General features: G+C 53.6%; 1 protein-coding gene across 2 annotated transcripts; it reads right to left on the bottom strand.

Moving 5' to 3' along the window:
- Positions 1-291: 291 nt before the first annotated feature.
- On the bottom strand, positions 292-10,485 carry PUS1 (pseudouridine synthase 1). 2 transcript variants are annotated; one of them, XM_040251575.1, is made up of 6 exons: positions 10,397-10,485; positions 9,375-9,606; positions 6,442-6,579; positions 5,477-5,579; positions 2,161-2,852; positions 292-606 (listed from the first exon to the last, which is right to left on the bottom strand). In XM_040251575.1, the coding sequence occupies exons 2-6, from the start codon at positions 9,594-9,596 to the stop codon at positions 559-561; spliced, it is 1,203 nt and encodes a 400-aa protein (XP_040107509.1). In that variant the 5' UTR covers positions 9,597-9,606; positions 10,397-10,485; the 3' UTR covers positions 292-558. The 2 variants fall into 2 exon arrangements, with proteins under 2 accessions (XP_040107509.1, XP_040107508.1); XM_040251574.1 differs by having other exon boundaries at positions 9,913-10,402.
- Between the last annotated feature and the right edge of the window lie 1,693 nt (positions 10,486-12,178).

Consider the following 12,178-nt stretch of genomic DNA (forward strand, 5'->3'; position numbering starts at 1 on the left):
CACTCCAGCCTCCACTGGAGGCCTGCGCATGCGCACTGACCAACCCATGCTTCTCACAGCTTGGGGTGGAGGCAGAGCCAGGCCTGTTGCTAACACAGTGCATACTGTCTCTCTCCACGAAAGACCCACAGAAAAGACCGAGAAAAAAAGTCAAAGAAGTATCTTAAGTGGGAATTCCCTGGTGTTCAGTGCTTAGGCCTCTGGAGGGAGCCTGGGTTCAATCCCTCATTGGGGAACTAAGAATCCCACATGCCCAGCGCCGCAGCTCAAAAATGAATAGAAGTGACTAAGCCAAGTTCATACTTATTTAATAAGAAAATCACTTCTTTAAAAAAATAAGTCTTTACATGCTCAGGTGTGTGTAGTCAACATGTTGAGCTGAAAATAGATTTGCAGCAGGTTCTCCCTGTGAGGAAAACTCAGAATGATGCAGGTCTCAAGACCCTGAGGTGAAGAGGGCACGCGGGGGCTCTCCCGTCTGGCGAAGGCACACAGCCAGCAGCAGGCTGGCAGGTCCCGGCACGTGTTGTGGGCCACTTCCAAGACGCTCCCAGGGCCTCAGTCACTGTCCCCGACCCCGTCACTGCCTTCCAGGGAGCTGGGGGCCTGCAGAGCAACAGCACACAGGAGACAGCCGTGAAGAACCATGTTGTCCAGGGGCAGGCACTTCCTCCCAGGGTGGAGGTCGGGCTGCCCTGACCTGACTGAGGCAGGGCTCACCCTGACTCTGTGTCTCTCTTAACTGGTTCAAGAACCTGTCTTAAGACTGGGAAAGCCAGGGGCTGAGAACAAGGGAGGTCTTCACTGGGCTCCTTCAAACACCCAGAGGCCACTACTGTGGAACCCTGGGAACATAAAACTGGGCCACTGCAAAGCTGGACAAGTACAAGCCCCTCAGCAGTAAGTACAGATGGCAAACGGCCGGAGGCCTCTATTTACAGAATCAAGCAGAGGGCAAGCCTGGCCCTAGGTCATATGTGTACATGTGCTTGACTTGGCCTCATGGTGCTTGGGAAAACTGATAACCATCAACCATCAAAGGGTAGAAGCACAACCCAAAGTGTATAAATAAAAGGTAGAATATTTCACATAAAATCCCGGAATGCGTTTTTCTGGAAAAAAAAAAACCTAAGCTCTCCAACACTTGGCTCCACCTCCACTGGCTGAACTGACCACACCTGCCCCTTCAGGTGGAGCAAGAGCTCTCCTATTGGCCAGTCTCCACCAAGCCCTACTGCCTCCTGACACTCCATGCTACTTACCATCCGACCTGCATGCCTGCTTTCTTTATACCTGGCCCACCTTGCTTACTTCCCTTCCCTGGATGCACCTGAGTTTACAAGCCTTGCTGTGGAGAAAGGACAGTGTCTTTCTGGATATCTAGAACATGGGAAGAAATCTCCCAGAGCTCCCAGGTGGGAATCTCACCCTCTGACTGCCTGCTGGGCCACCATAAGAGAACATGGGCTTTGGGGACCTCCCTCACTGCAGGGTAAAGAATTAAGAACTAAAGTTAAAATGTTAACTTTGAGCTCCAGCACCTTGAATCATGGATATTCTCCTTCTACATAAGGTTGGTAGTTATGTAACAGATGAGTCACACTTTGAGCCAGGGCCCTGGGAGATACTTGACAGCAAGCCTGGCTCCCTTGCTTGCTGAGCAGAGCAGCCTGATTGGGAGCTGGGCCACAATGCAGGGTCTGCATCAGCCTGCATTCCCCCGCAGATGGAAGGCAGCACCATGGGCCTGGACAGGAACACCGCCTGGGCGAGAACACCACTGGGCTGCTCAGTGTCCTGGGCCCAAACGATCCCACATTCTGGAGTCAGACACATGCATACCGACCAAGTACATGAGCCAGAGAAGGATGTCCTAGTATCACCTCCATCTCACACTTGGGAAGACGGGCCACTGAGTGTGCCCCTCACCCGGGGTCACCAAGCGCAGAGCAATTGAGCCAGCCACCAGAACCTCTGCCCTGGCCTTTGCTCCTGCTGCTGCTGTGACCCTGGAGGAGTGACACAGCTCTTGGCACCTACGCTTGCTCATCTATAGAATGGGCGCAATCAATGACAGGTGTAGACAAGCGCCTGGCTGAGCTCCTGGGAAGGCCAGCACCAGGCCCCATGGTCCCCATGGTCCCCCGCCCCCAGCCCCACCTTGGTGCCTAGGCCAGCAGCAGCGTGGGCAGTGGCGCTGAAGTCGTGCATAGGCAGGGTGCTCAGCCACTGGGCCATGGACCTCTCCTGGCGCTCAGTGCTAATGATCGTGGGGTAGATGTGCTGCTCCTTGAAGGCTGTGACCTCTGCCTCCTCCCGTGCCCAGTCCAGTGGTTCGTGCAGCCCGTCATGGCCGAAGCGCTGGTTGTACTTCTCAAAGTGCACCCGCTCCAGGACCAGGCCCAGCCCCGGCGCTTTGGGCACGTCCACCTTGGCCTCCCCCCAGCAGCGCTCCAGCACACTCTCAGGCGCATAGCCCTTGATGATGGCCACCACAAGCCCCACCATCTTCCTGATCTGGTGCGTCATGAAGCTCTGGCCCTTGACCTTGATCACAGCGAACTCCATGCCCTCACGCACGAAGGGCTCCTCACAGAACATGTCGAGGATATAGCGCCGGGCACTGGGCTCATGGGGGCCCTTCTGGGAGGTGAAGTTGTGGAAGTTGTGAGTGCCTTTGTAGCAGGCCAGGAGCCGGTTCACACGCCCCAGCGTCTCTGTGCTCAGTCGGTACGTCTCGTCCTGCGAGTCGTGGTCCTTGTGGGCAAAGGCAAATGTGGGCAGCATGTAGAAGTAGGTCCTGGCGTCGCACTTGTTCTTGGAGTTGAAGCCGCCCGTGACCCTCTTCAGTCCTGGGGGCAGAGGAAGTGACGAGGACAGACTGATGACACCATGACCAGCTCTGAGCGCTGGCACCTCGCCTCCCAAACCCAGATGAGCCCGAGTGGGACCTGGCTCCATGTGCTAAACCCTCAGTCCACCAGACACTCCGTCTCAGAACCAAACCAACCAGTACAGCCAACTCTCAGGGATCTGTCAGAACCCAGGGTCAGCCAAGGTGCTGGGCATCCTGCTCTTGCCTCTAGGATCCAAGGGGGACCCGGAACAGTTGCCACCAAAGCGCCAGCTGGTGACCCTGACTTGGAACCCATGGGTCAGAAGCCATTCTGCAGGTGAGGCCGGGGGCAGCAGTGTGATCAACAGCAAAAGAAGCTTAAAAAGCCCAGCAATAGGAAAGCCATCAGTGGCTCCTGGACATCTGCAGGATGAAATGAGGCAGGCCCACAGAGCAGGTGGCATGTCACCCGGACCGGGGCCCTCATGGCTGAGGGCTCATTGTATTGGCAGGAGCTCCAAAAATATTTAACCATTAAGGGGAAAAAAAAAAAGCAAAACGGGGCTTCCCTAGTGGTACAGTGGATAAAAATCCGCCTGCCAATGCAGGGGATGTGGGTTTGATCCCTGGTCTGGAAAGATCCCACGTTTCGGGACAACTAAGCTCGTGCACCACAACTACTGAGTCTGCGTACCTAGAGCCTGTACTCTCAACGAAAGAATCCACCGCGATGAGAAGCCTGTGCACTGCAATTAAGAGTATAGTCCCCACCTGCCACAACTAGAGAGCACCCTCGCAGCAACGAAGACCCAGAGCGACAACAACAACAAAAAAAGAAATTATAAAGAAAGAAAAGCAAAATGGAGAACTACAGAAAGGGGAATTCTTTTTGTGACAGGAATACATATATAGAGATTATGTCTATATGTGTACAGAAAATTTCTACAAGGATGGCGAGAACTGTTGGTGGGGATGGTTTCTGGGAGCTGGGGACCACGAAGTCCCCCGTGGCCTGGATGCTCCCTGCTGCATGGCTGTCCTCACGCTGGAGGCACAACCAAGTTGCAAGGAGTCAGCCTCACAAGGAGCCTGACTTAAAGGCCAACTTTGGCTTCATATTTCAAGGGGTGATTCGATGCTCCCCACCCCCACCAGCCCTCCACAGCAGCCAGCGCCTCCAGGCTGCCCCTGCTCCTCTGCCCGCCACTGCCAGTTCAAGGCTGCACCTTCCCTGTGCTCACCAGCATCTGTTTCTGCTGTTATGTTTGATTTGGGGTAATCTTATTTTTGTTTTTTGTCTTGCTTTAAGAATTCATCTTGGTCGACACTGAGCATCACAAATATGCTTTAGCACATAATTTCCATTGCGTGGAACATAATCTCCAAGAGGCTGGGGGAGGCTGGCAGTCAACCATACAGCTGGGCTGTTAATGGTCGTGTTGTGTCATGTTATAGAAGCAGTGTAAACAGCTGCAATTGTGCACAGGGTTTGGTATTGTTTTAGCAAAACTGGGAATAACCCATGGCAAACATTAGAGTATTCCCTGGGGAAATGACTGTTAAGAAGCATCAAATGGGACTTTAAGAGGACTGGCTCTAGGAGGAGGTTTTCAAGAGGGATTACCCTACCAGGGAGAGAAAGACCACAGTGTAATAAAAACAAAACTATATTATAATAAAAGTAAATCCAGGCTTCCCTGGAGACTCAATGGTAAAGAATCGGCCTGCCAATCAGGAGACGCAGGTTTGATCCCTGGGTTGGGAAGATCCCCTGGAGAAGGAAATGGTAGCCCACTCCAGTATTCTCACCTAGGAAATATCATGGATAGATGAGCCTGGTGGGCTACAGTCCATGTGGTCGCAAGAGTCAAGACAGGACTTTGCGGCCCTCTCACCCTCTGCAGAAAAAGTTTGCCAACTCTTGCTTTAAATTTAAACCCCAAAGCAATCGCTTGAAAAAAAAAAAAACTATAGTGAGTCATAGCATTAACTAACCAAACCGCTCCTTTCTCCAGAGGATATTCCCAATCCAGGTATCAAACTCAAGTCTCCCACATTGCAGGCAGATTCTTTACCAGCTGAGCCACCAGGGAAGCCCAAAATGATAATTAAAAGCAATTTTAAGAAACATCAATTAATCCAAAAAGAGGGAGAAACAGAGGAGGGGAACAAAGTAACAGATGAAAGGTCTTCACCCAGCCATCCCAGCACACGTTATAATAATTATTAACACCAATGGCACATATACACCACCTAAAAGGCAGAGTCAGACTGGATTAAAAAAAGAAAAGGACCTAGAAATCCCATCATCAGGCCTATTACAAAAGGGAATAATTGCCCCTCTTTTAATTTGATCGAATCCAGGTTTTCATACCCAAGCGTTTGGTTAAAAGAAGGCACATGTGGTGCCAAAGTGCTGCAGCGATGGCGTGTCTGTCTGTCTGGCTGTGTCCCTTCCTGAAGGAGACGCAAGTCCTCACTCCTTTTCTATAACTGACGTATAGCCACTGCAACCAACCGCTAAGGACCTGCTCTGTTGTCTGATCTCCACAATAGAGAAATTCAGCGAGAGAAGGAACTGCGTGTCCCTGTTGGGACCAGCCACCACCTGGTGCGCAGCCCTGGTGACACATGGCTTACCCAGAATCCGAATGTGAGATGGAAGGTGGCTGTTGATCTTTTCTAAAATGTCATCAATCAGCCACACCTTCAGGGACACGACCTGGCCGGCCGCAGACACGCCCTGCAAAGGAAGCAGACGTGGGAGGGCCAGCTGGGCCTTGCACTTGGAGCACGACGCTCGGCACGCTGGTCTCTTCAGCAGAAGGACCACGCACACGCTGCGTCTTTCCACGGAGGAACTCTGCTTCTAGAAATGCATCTGAAGGGAATAATCAGAGACGAGAACAGTGCTCTGTATACCAAGGGAGTGAATGCTGTGCCACTCACAAAACATTACAAGTGTGAACTTCGAAGCTCAACAAAACATAAACTTAGGGAACAAATCTATGACATCCTACAGATAGGAGATAAAGTCCCACCTTGGATGTGATTCTTCAGGACTTAGGAAAAAAAGAGAATGCAAGTTAGATGACAGAACTCCAGGGCAGAGCAAGGAAGAGGTCACTATCTGAGTTGCAACAGCAGGAATCCTTTGGGGATGGGGCGCTGGTTACACAACTGATCGAGCTCTGTGCTCAGGATGAATGCAGTAACCATTTGTATATTACACCTCTGCGGCCACATGGTCCTGCTTGTATCATGAGCCTGAGATGGCTGGCTCTAAGGCAGATGTCGTGGCCACTGTGCCACCCGCAGGAGCAGCCAAAGAGAAAGCTCAGGCAGAGAGGACATCAGGCCCTGTGGCCCCAAGCACCTAGGTCCAGCCACACCTGGGCCGGAAATGCCCCGGCTTCTTGGTCGCACGAGGCAACACATTTCTTTCCACTTAGACTTGCTTGATCTGTGCATCTGTCATTTGTGACCACGAGAATCTTGAGAGAGAGAGACACTAAGAGGGAAAGTGGGACAAGGACAAACACAAACCACAGACAGGCGGCTGCGGTGCTGCCTGCACCTGCCAGGGACGTGGGGACAGTACCTACCTTGTCCGTCCGGGCGCAGCGCTGGAAAGACATCTTCCGCATGTCCTCCCCGTGATTCTCAGGAATACAGCCTGAGCGGACCAGGGCTGACACCAGGTCATCTTCGATGGTCTTGAATTTCGAGGACCCAACATTCCTCTGATGAAAAGAGAAGAAAAATTGTTTTTCACTCAGTCACGATCCACAGAAAGGGGCCCCAGGCCAGGGCTGGTCCAGGGAGGGATGTGCGTGGTGTGCCCGCACCTGGCAAGTGGGGACCACACCTGTGGGCATGAAGAGACCCTGCAGCTCGTCCCCCAACCTATGAGAAGTAGGAAAGCCACCTGTGGGTCCCCACAGTCCTAGAAATTTCCAACCCTGGGCAGCCAACATTGGCCTCACCTGAGACAATATTTCCCCCTACCTAGTCAGATATTAAAAGACGCTTGCTCCTTGGAAGAAAAGCTATGATAAACCTAGACAGCATATTAAAAAGCAGAGGTATCACTTTGCCAACAAAGGTCCGTCTAGTCAAAGCCATGGCTTTTCCAGTAGTCAGGTACCGATATGAGAGTTGGACCATAAAGAAGGCTAAGTTCCGAAGAACTGATGCTTTCGAACTGTGATGCTGGAGAAGACTTTTTTTTAACTTTATAATTTCCTATGGGTTTAGTTTGTGAATAAAAAAAGAATAAAAAAATGAACAAAGTGTTCACAGTAATTATCAAGGCAAAGTCAACTCTAACACAGTTTCTCTGTAACATCATGAGCGTGTCAGCAACACCACCAGGCCAGCGTGCAGTTGACGACATCACCCCTGAAGCTGCTACTGTCGCCAGAAGTCCTCAAGTTGCAGGGTCAGTGCCTGGGGCCCCAGCTCCTAACCAGCCACTGCTATCTCTTCTGGAGCTGAGCAGAGGAAGCAAGCGGTAGGACCCCAGGAGACCTCAGTCTGCATTCCACACACCCGCTGGGTTCGTGGGTCCAGGGCTGCCCTCTGGGGTCAAGGGCGTGTGCAATACTGCTGTGGTGGGGAGGGGGCAACCCTACTAGGGCTGGGTGGAGAAGACTCTTGACAGTCCCTTGGACAGTAAGAAGATCAAACCAGTCAACCTAAAGGAAATCAGTCCTGAATATTCTTCAACACTTTGGCCACCTGACGCAAATAGCCAGCTCATTGGAAAAGACCCTGATGAGGGCAGGAGGAGAAGGGAGTGACAGAGGATGAGATGGTTGGATAGCATCCCCAGCTCAGTGGATGTGAGCAAACTCCGAGAGACAGTGAAGGACAGGGGAGCCTAGCGTGCTGCAGTCCATGGGGTCACAAAGAGTCAGACACGACTGAATAACAAGTCAGAGACCAGCACCCTCCTGCTGAAGACCCATCTGTCTGCAGCACCTGGCCAAAGAGGGACTCCTCTCCCTCATCACCCTAGGGAATCCCCTCTCCCAGCACCCCAGGGTACCCCGCCCCTCACGTCCTGAGCATGCCCTCCTGCATCATTACAGGGAGGCAGGCCCCCCGCTAAAGAAGGAAGCCACCCCAGGGTACTACCAGCATCTAGTGGGTACAGATGGGAATGTACTGTTGGTGAGGGATGCAGTGTAACCCCAGCCCAGTCCTGCAGGATCCCATGACACTGATGAGATCACCATCCCGACATTTTCAAAGAAAACCTTTGACAAGGAAGGGACACAGTCCTACACGTACTTCGCCAAGGCTCATCACAGTGGGAAGGTTCTTCCCAAAGTTCACCTTACAGTCTCCACGGCACCGTAAGCCAATCACTCAGCAAGAAGCTGTAAATGGTCCTCCAGCGATTGGCATGGGTATTAGGAAACAGGGATAACAACCCTTCCACATATCCTGACGTGTCCTGTCTCCATATGAGCTACCATCACTCTCCACCCTTCATTCATTCCCCTAAGGAGGACACTGAGGCAAACTGAACATGATGAGACATGGGCAAAATTCTCAAGTCGGCGATAAGGCAACAACACATGTGATCAAAGTCACCCTCAAAAAAGCATTTAAATAACCACAAAGAGCAGCGGACGTGGTTAGCTTGTTCCACTAAGTGGGAGCGAAGCACTGTTTTCACCCACTGTCACAATCTACCAGTGGTCATCAAACTGGGTTCATAGGTGCAACCTTATACTTTAAAGAAAATAATAAAATAGGAAATGAAGTAGCTCATTACTACTGTTATTCACAGTAAAGGCTACCACAGCCCTTGGTAAGGTTGGGCATCGTTTTCTTAAACTTCTGCTTCAGTTAGATACTCACACAGCAGTGAATTACTCCCTGGGAGTCAAGCTTAAAAAAGTTTACAGAACAAGAAACCAAAGTGTAAGAGCCACAGAGCTGACCACAAGGAATAAGACGAAAACCCACGTGCATCTGTCGGGGCACCCAGACCCTTCTGCCTTTCAGGAAAGGACTGCATGGTGGGGCTGGGCAGGGAATTCTCATGTGCCCATGCACCTGCAAACTGTCACCTTCACGACTCTGACAAAGAGAAACAGCAGCCTCTTCTGAGCATCCCTGGCACTGTCCCAATCCTAGTGAGCAGCATCAGTCAGCCTAATAATGACTCTTCATGCCAGGACTGTGATCTTAAAGAGGAGGAAGCGAGGCACGGAGAGCTCCAGTCACTTGCCCGAGGCCACAATGCTTGGTCATCAGCAGGCCTAGGACCTTAATCACCTTAGGAGGCTCGTGAACACCCCCCACAAGCATCCAAGCAATCTATAGATGACAAAAGTCTCAAAGCTGCTTCCATTTGAATCTTACTTGATGGGAACCACCCGACAGAATAGGTGAAGAATGAGACCTCGCTTTCTGCCATTTCCTGAGATGGCTCACAGGGCAACTGTCACTCTGAGGTCCCTGCCCCAAGCACATGGTGGCCTTGGGAGGTCAGAGCTGCGCAGGCCCCTCGGGGCGCCCTCACCTGCATGCCGTGGTAGCCCTTCCCAGAATAAGCCATGAGCAGCACAATCTTCCGCTTGGGCAGCTTCCTCTGCTGCTCCCCATCCTCGCTGCTCTTGAGCTTCTTGGCCTGCTGCTCTGTTTCCTCCCAGACCCGGGTGGGGCCCTGCCAGCCACTCCGGGCCTTCTTGTCCTGCTCCTGTTTGGCTCCCACGGGCACGGGGGCCTCCCCGTTCCCGGCCATTGGGTGCAAACTGAAAAGACACAGTGGGGGTAGGGTGCGGGGCGGTGAGCAACACCGAATGAAACACAGTGAAAGAGTGACGGTGGCGGCATGGGCCGGTAAACACCCTGGGCTGACCACCGCGGCGTCCAAACCCCAGCTGGGCGCTAACTGTAGATCTTGCCCAACCACTAACTTGGCCTCGTTTCACTGTCCGAGAAACGGAGCAGTGACAGCACTTAACGCGATCAGGGCTTGGCGCTCGCCGGGCATGCAGTCGGGCTCAGTGGGGGTCAGCGTGCTACCCCAGGGTCACAGACAAGTGCACCGTCATTACCAGAGGAGGCGCGGTCCCAGGTGCGGGGTCCACGGTCCGCAGGCTCTCCTCAGGGCCCAGGTCGCCGCCCGCAGGCCGGGGAGCCCCATGCAGTGCCGAGAGTGGCGGGGGTGAGGGGGCACGCGCCCGACCCCTGACCTCCCCCGGGACGCACCCTCCCAGGCCCTTTATATCCCTGACCTCCCCGGGGCCCCTACACACCAGCCCGCCCCTCCCGAACTCCCCGCGCCCCCCCGCCCCCCCCGCCACGCTCCAGCCCCGCCCCTTCTGAAATCTAACCTTCCTGGGACCCTCTCCCGCTCCAGCCCCGCCCGCGGATAACCTCAGACGTCCCTGACCCCCAGGCTGACCTCTGACCTCCCTAGTCCCTCCTGCTCCCCCTTCGTCCTCTCGCCCCACCCAGCCGGCTCTCCCTCGGGATTCGGGGAGACCCCGGCCACCCACGCCGGGACCAGTGGGGCGCGCCTGACCCGGCCCCACTCACGGAGCCGCGGACTGAGCGCGAACCTGACCACGTGGGCAAAGGCGGAAGTAGAGAGCACTGCCGGACGGCGGCCGGACGTGGACAAAAGTCCTTCTGGGAGAGGCGGGCCGAGGTGGCTTGGGGCGGACCTTGGTGTCGGGGGCGGGACTAGGCGGGGTTTGGGCGGTATTGGGCGTGGTTTAGGGGCGGGGCCTGGTGCCGGGAGCCGGGTTCCCGGCCGCCGCCGCCGACTCCCGGCCGGTTCGTGGCACTGTGAATGCACCATTTTCGGGCGAACGAAATCATCCTCGCAGCTAACGCTCCCAGGCGCTGCTCCGTGTTACATGTGTCAGTTCATTCAGTCCTTTCGCCAACCCTTGGGAGCAAGCACCATAGGATCTCCTCGTTACTGAAGAGGAACCTGAGGGACAAAGAGGCTGAGCCCCTTGCCTGAAGTTTCACAGCAGCAAGCCCTGGTATGTGGAATGAGAGCCTGTCTTTCAACAGCATGCAGACCAGCGCCTTCCCACAAACCTGTCCTAAGAAAGCACTTGCCATGTGCTGTTCTAGTGGCTCGGATGCATGTTAGCTTATTCAATCCTCATGAAACATTGAGGAAGGTTTTCTTGTCCCCATTTTACACCAAGAGGCCCCGAAATGCCAGGGAGAGAGTGAGTCATGCTGAGGCGCCAAGAAGTGATGACCTCCCGTGAACTGGTGGAAGACAGTTGGGAAACTCATCCATGCGTGGGGTTTGGAAGACTATGGGTGGGTGGAATGAGCAACAGAACCCACAGAAGGTGGAAGGAAGTGCTGCTGAAGGCATGGGACTCATATCTCCCTGAGTGGGTCATTTGGTCAGCAGCTATTTACTGAGCACCTGCTAGGTTCCCAGTGTCTCCAGAGGCTGGGAATAGATGAGGAGCAGAACCCCTGTTCACAGGAAGCTTCCATTCCTGGGGGGACAGGTCATAACAAACCAACAGTCAGAGAGTGTGTGATCAGGTAGTAAATGCCGAGTGAAGAATGACTCAGAAGTACTGACGCATGCTACAGTCAGGGGTACCCGAGAATACGGTCAGCGGGAGAAGCCACTCCGGGCCTTCTCCTGCTCCTGCTTGGTCCCCATGGACATGGGGGCCTCCACATGCAAAAGGCCGCATCATGCGTGGCTCCACGTGCGGTTGATCCTTTAACAATGCAGGGTTGAGTATGCAGCTCCACTTACACAGGGTTTGTGTCACTAAATCTGAACTGCAGTACGACTCAGTCTGCCAGTGGTTGAATCCACGGATGTGTAACCATGGATACAGAGAGCCAACTGTCCAGTTATATATGGATTTTCAAACTGCTTGAGGGGTCTGTGACCCTAACCACCACGTTGTTCATGGGTCAACTCTATATGAAATGTCCAGAACAAGCAAATCCACAAAGAAAGAAAGTAGATCGTGACTGCTGCCAGGGATTCTTTTGTGGATCAAACTCTTCTCAGCCTCCTCCTCTGCACACAAGTCAGACCTGGTTGGACAAGAGCTCATGCAGATGGGAGGGGACAGCTGGCCTGTGCTAAACAACCCACCCTCCCCCGACCACACGGCCCCAGGACAGCCCATTCCTCTGGGGGAAGGGAAGAAAGAGCAGCAGGAGGGCTCCAGGCATGAGGAAAGGTCAAGGTCACGTGTGGTCTTAGGAACTCAAGTGGCTGAGTGGCCTTGAGAAGCTGCAGGGCACTTTCACACAGAGCCCCCCTCACCTCTTACCATAGACAGAGACCCATTATCAGGGGCCGGTTCTTTCCCGCTC

Source organism: Oryx dammah, unplaced genomic scaffold (genome assembly GCF_014754425.2).
Source record: "Oryx dammah isolate SB20612 unplaced genomic scaffold, SCBI_Odam_1.1 HiC_scaffold_12, whole genome shotgun sequence".
Lineage (NCBI taxonomy): Eukaryota > Metazoa > Chordata > Mammalia > Artiodactyla > Bovidae > Oryx > Oryx dammah.

Coding starts and splice junctions, on each gene's coding strand:
- PUS1 (XM_040251574.1), bottom strand. CDS start 10,001: ATGGGGCTCCCCGGCCTGCGGGCGGCGACCTGGGCCCTGAGGAGAGCC. Junction 6,580..9,374: donor AGGGCTACCACGGCATGCAG/GTGAGGGCGCCC, acceptor TCTTTTCATCAG/AGGAATGTTGGGTCCTCGAA. Junction 607..2,160: donor CTGCTGGCCTAGGCACCAAG/GTGGGGCTGGGG, acceptor GTTGCTCTGCAG/GCCCCCAGCTCCCTGGAAGG.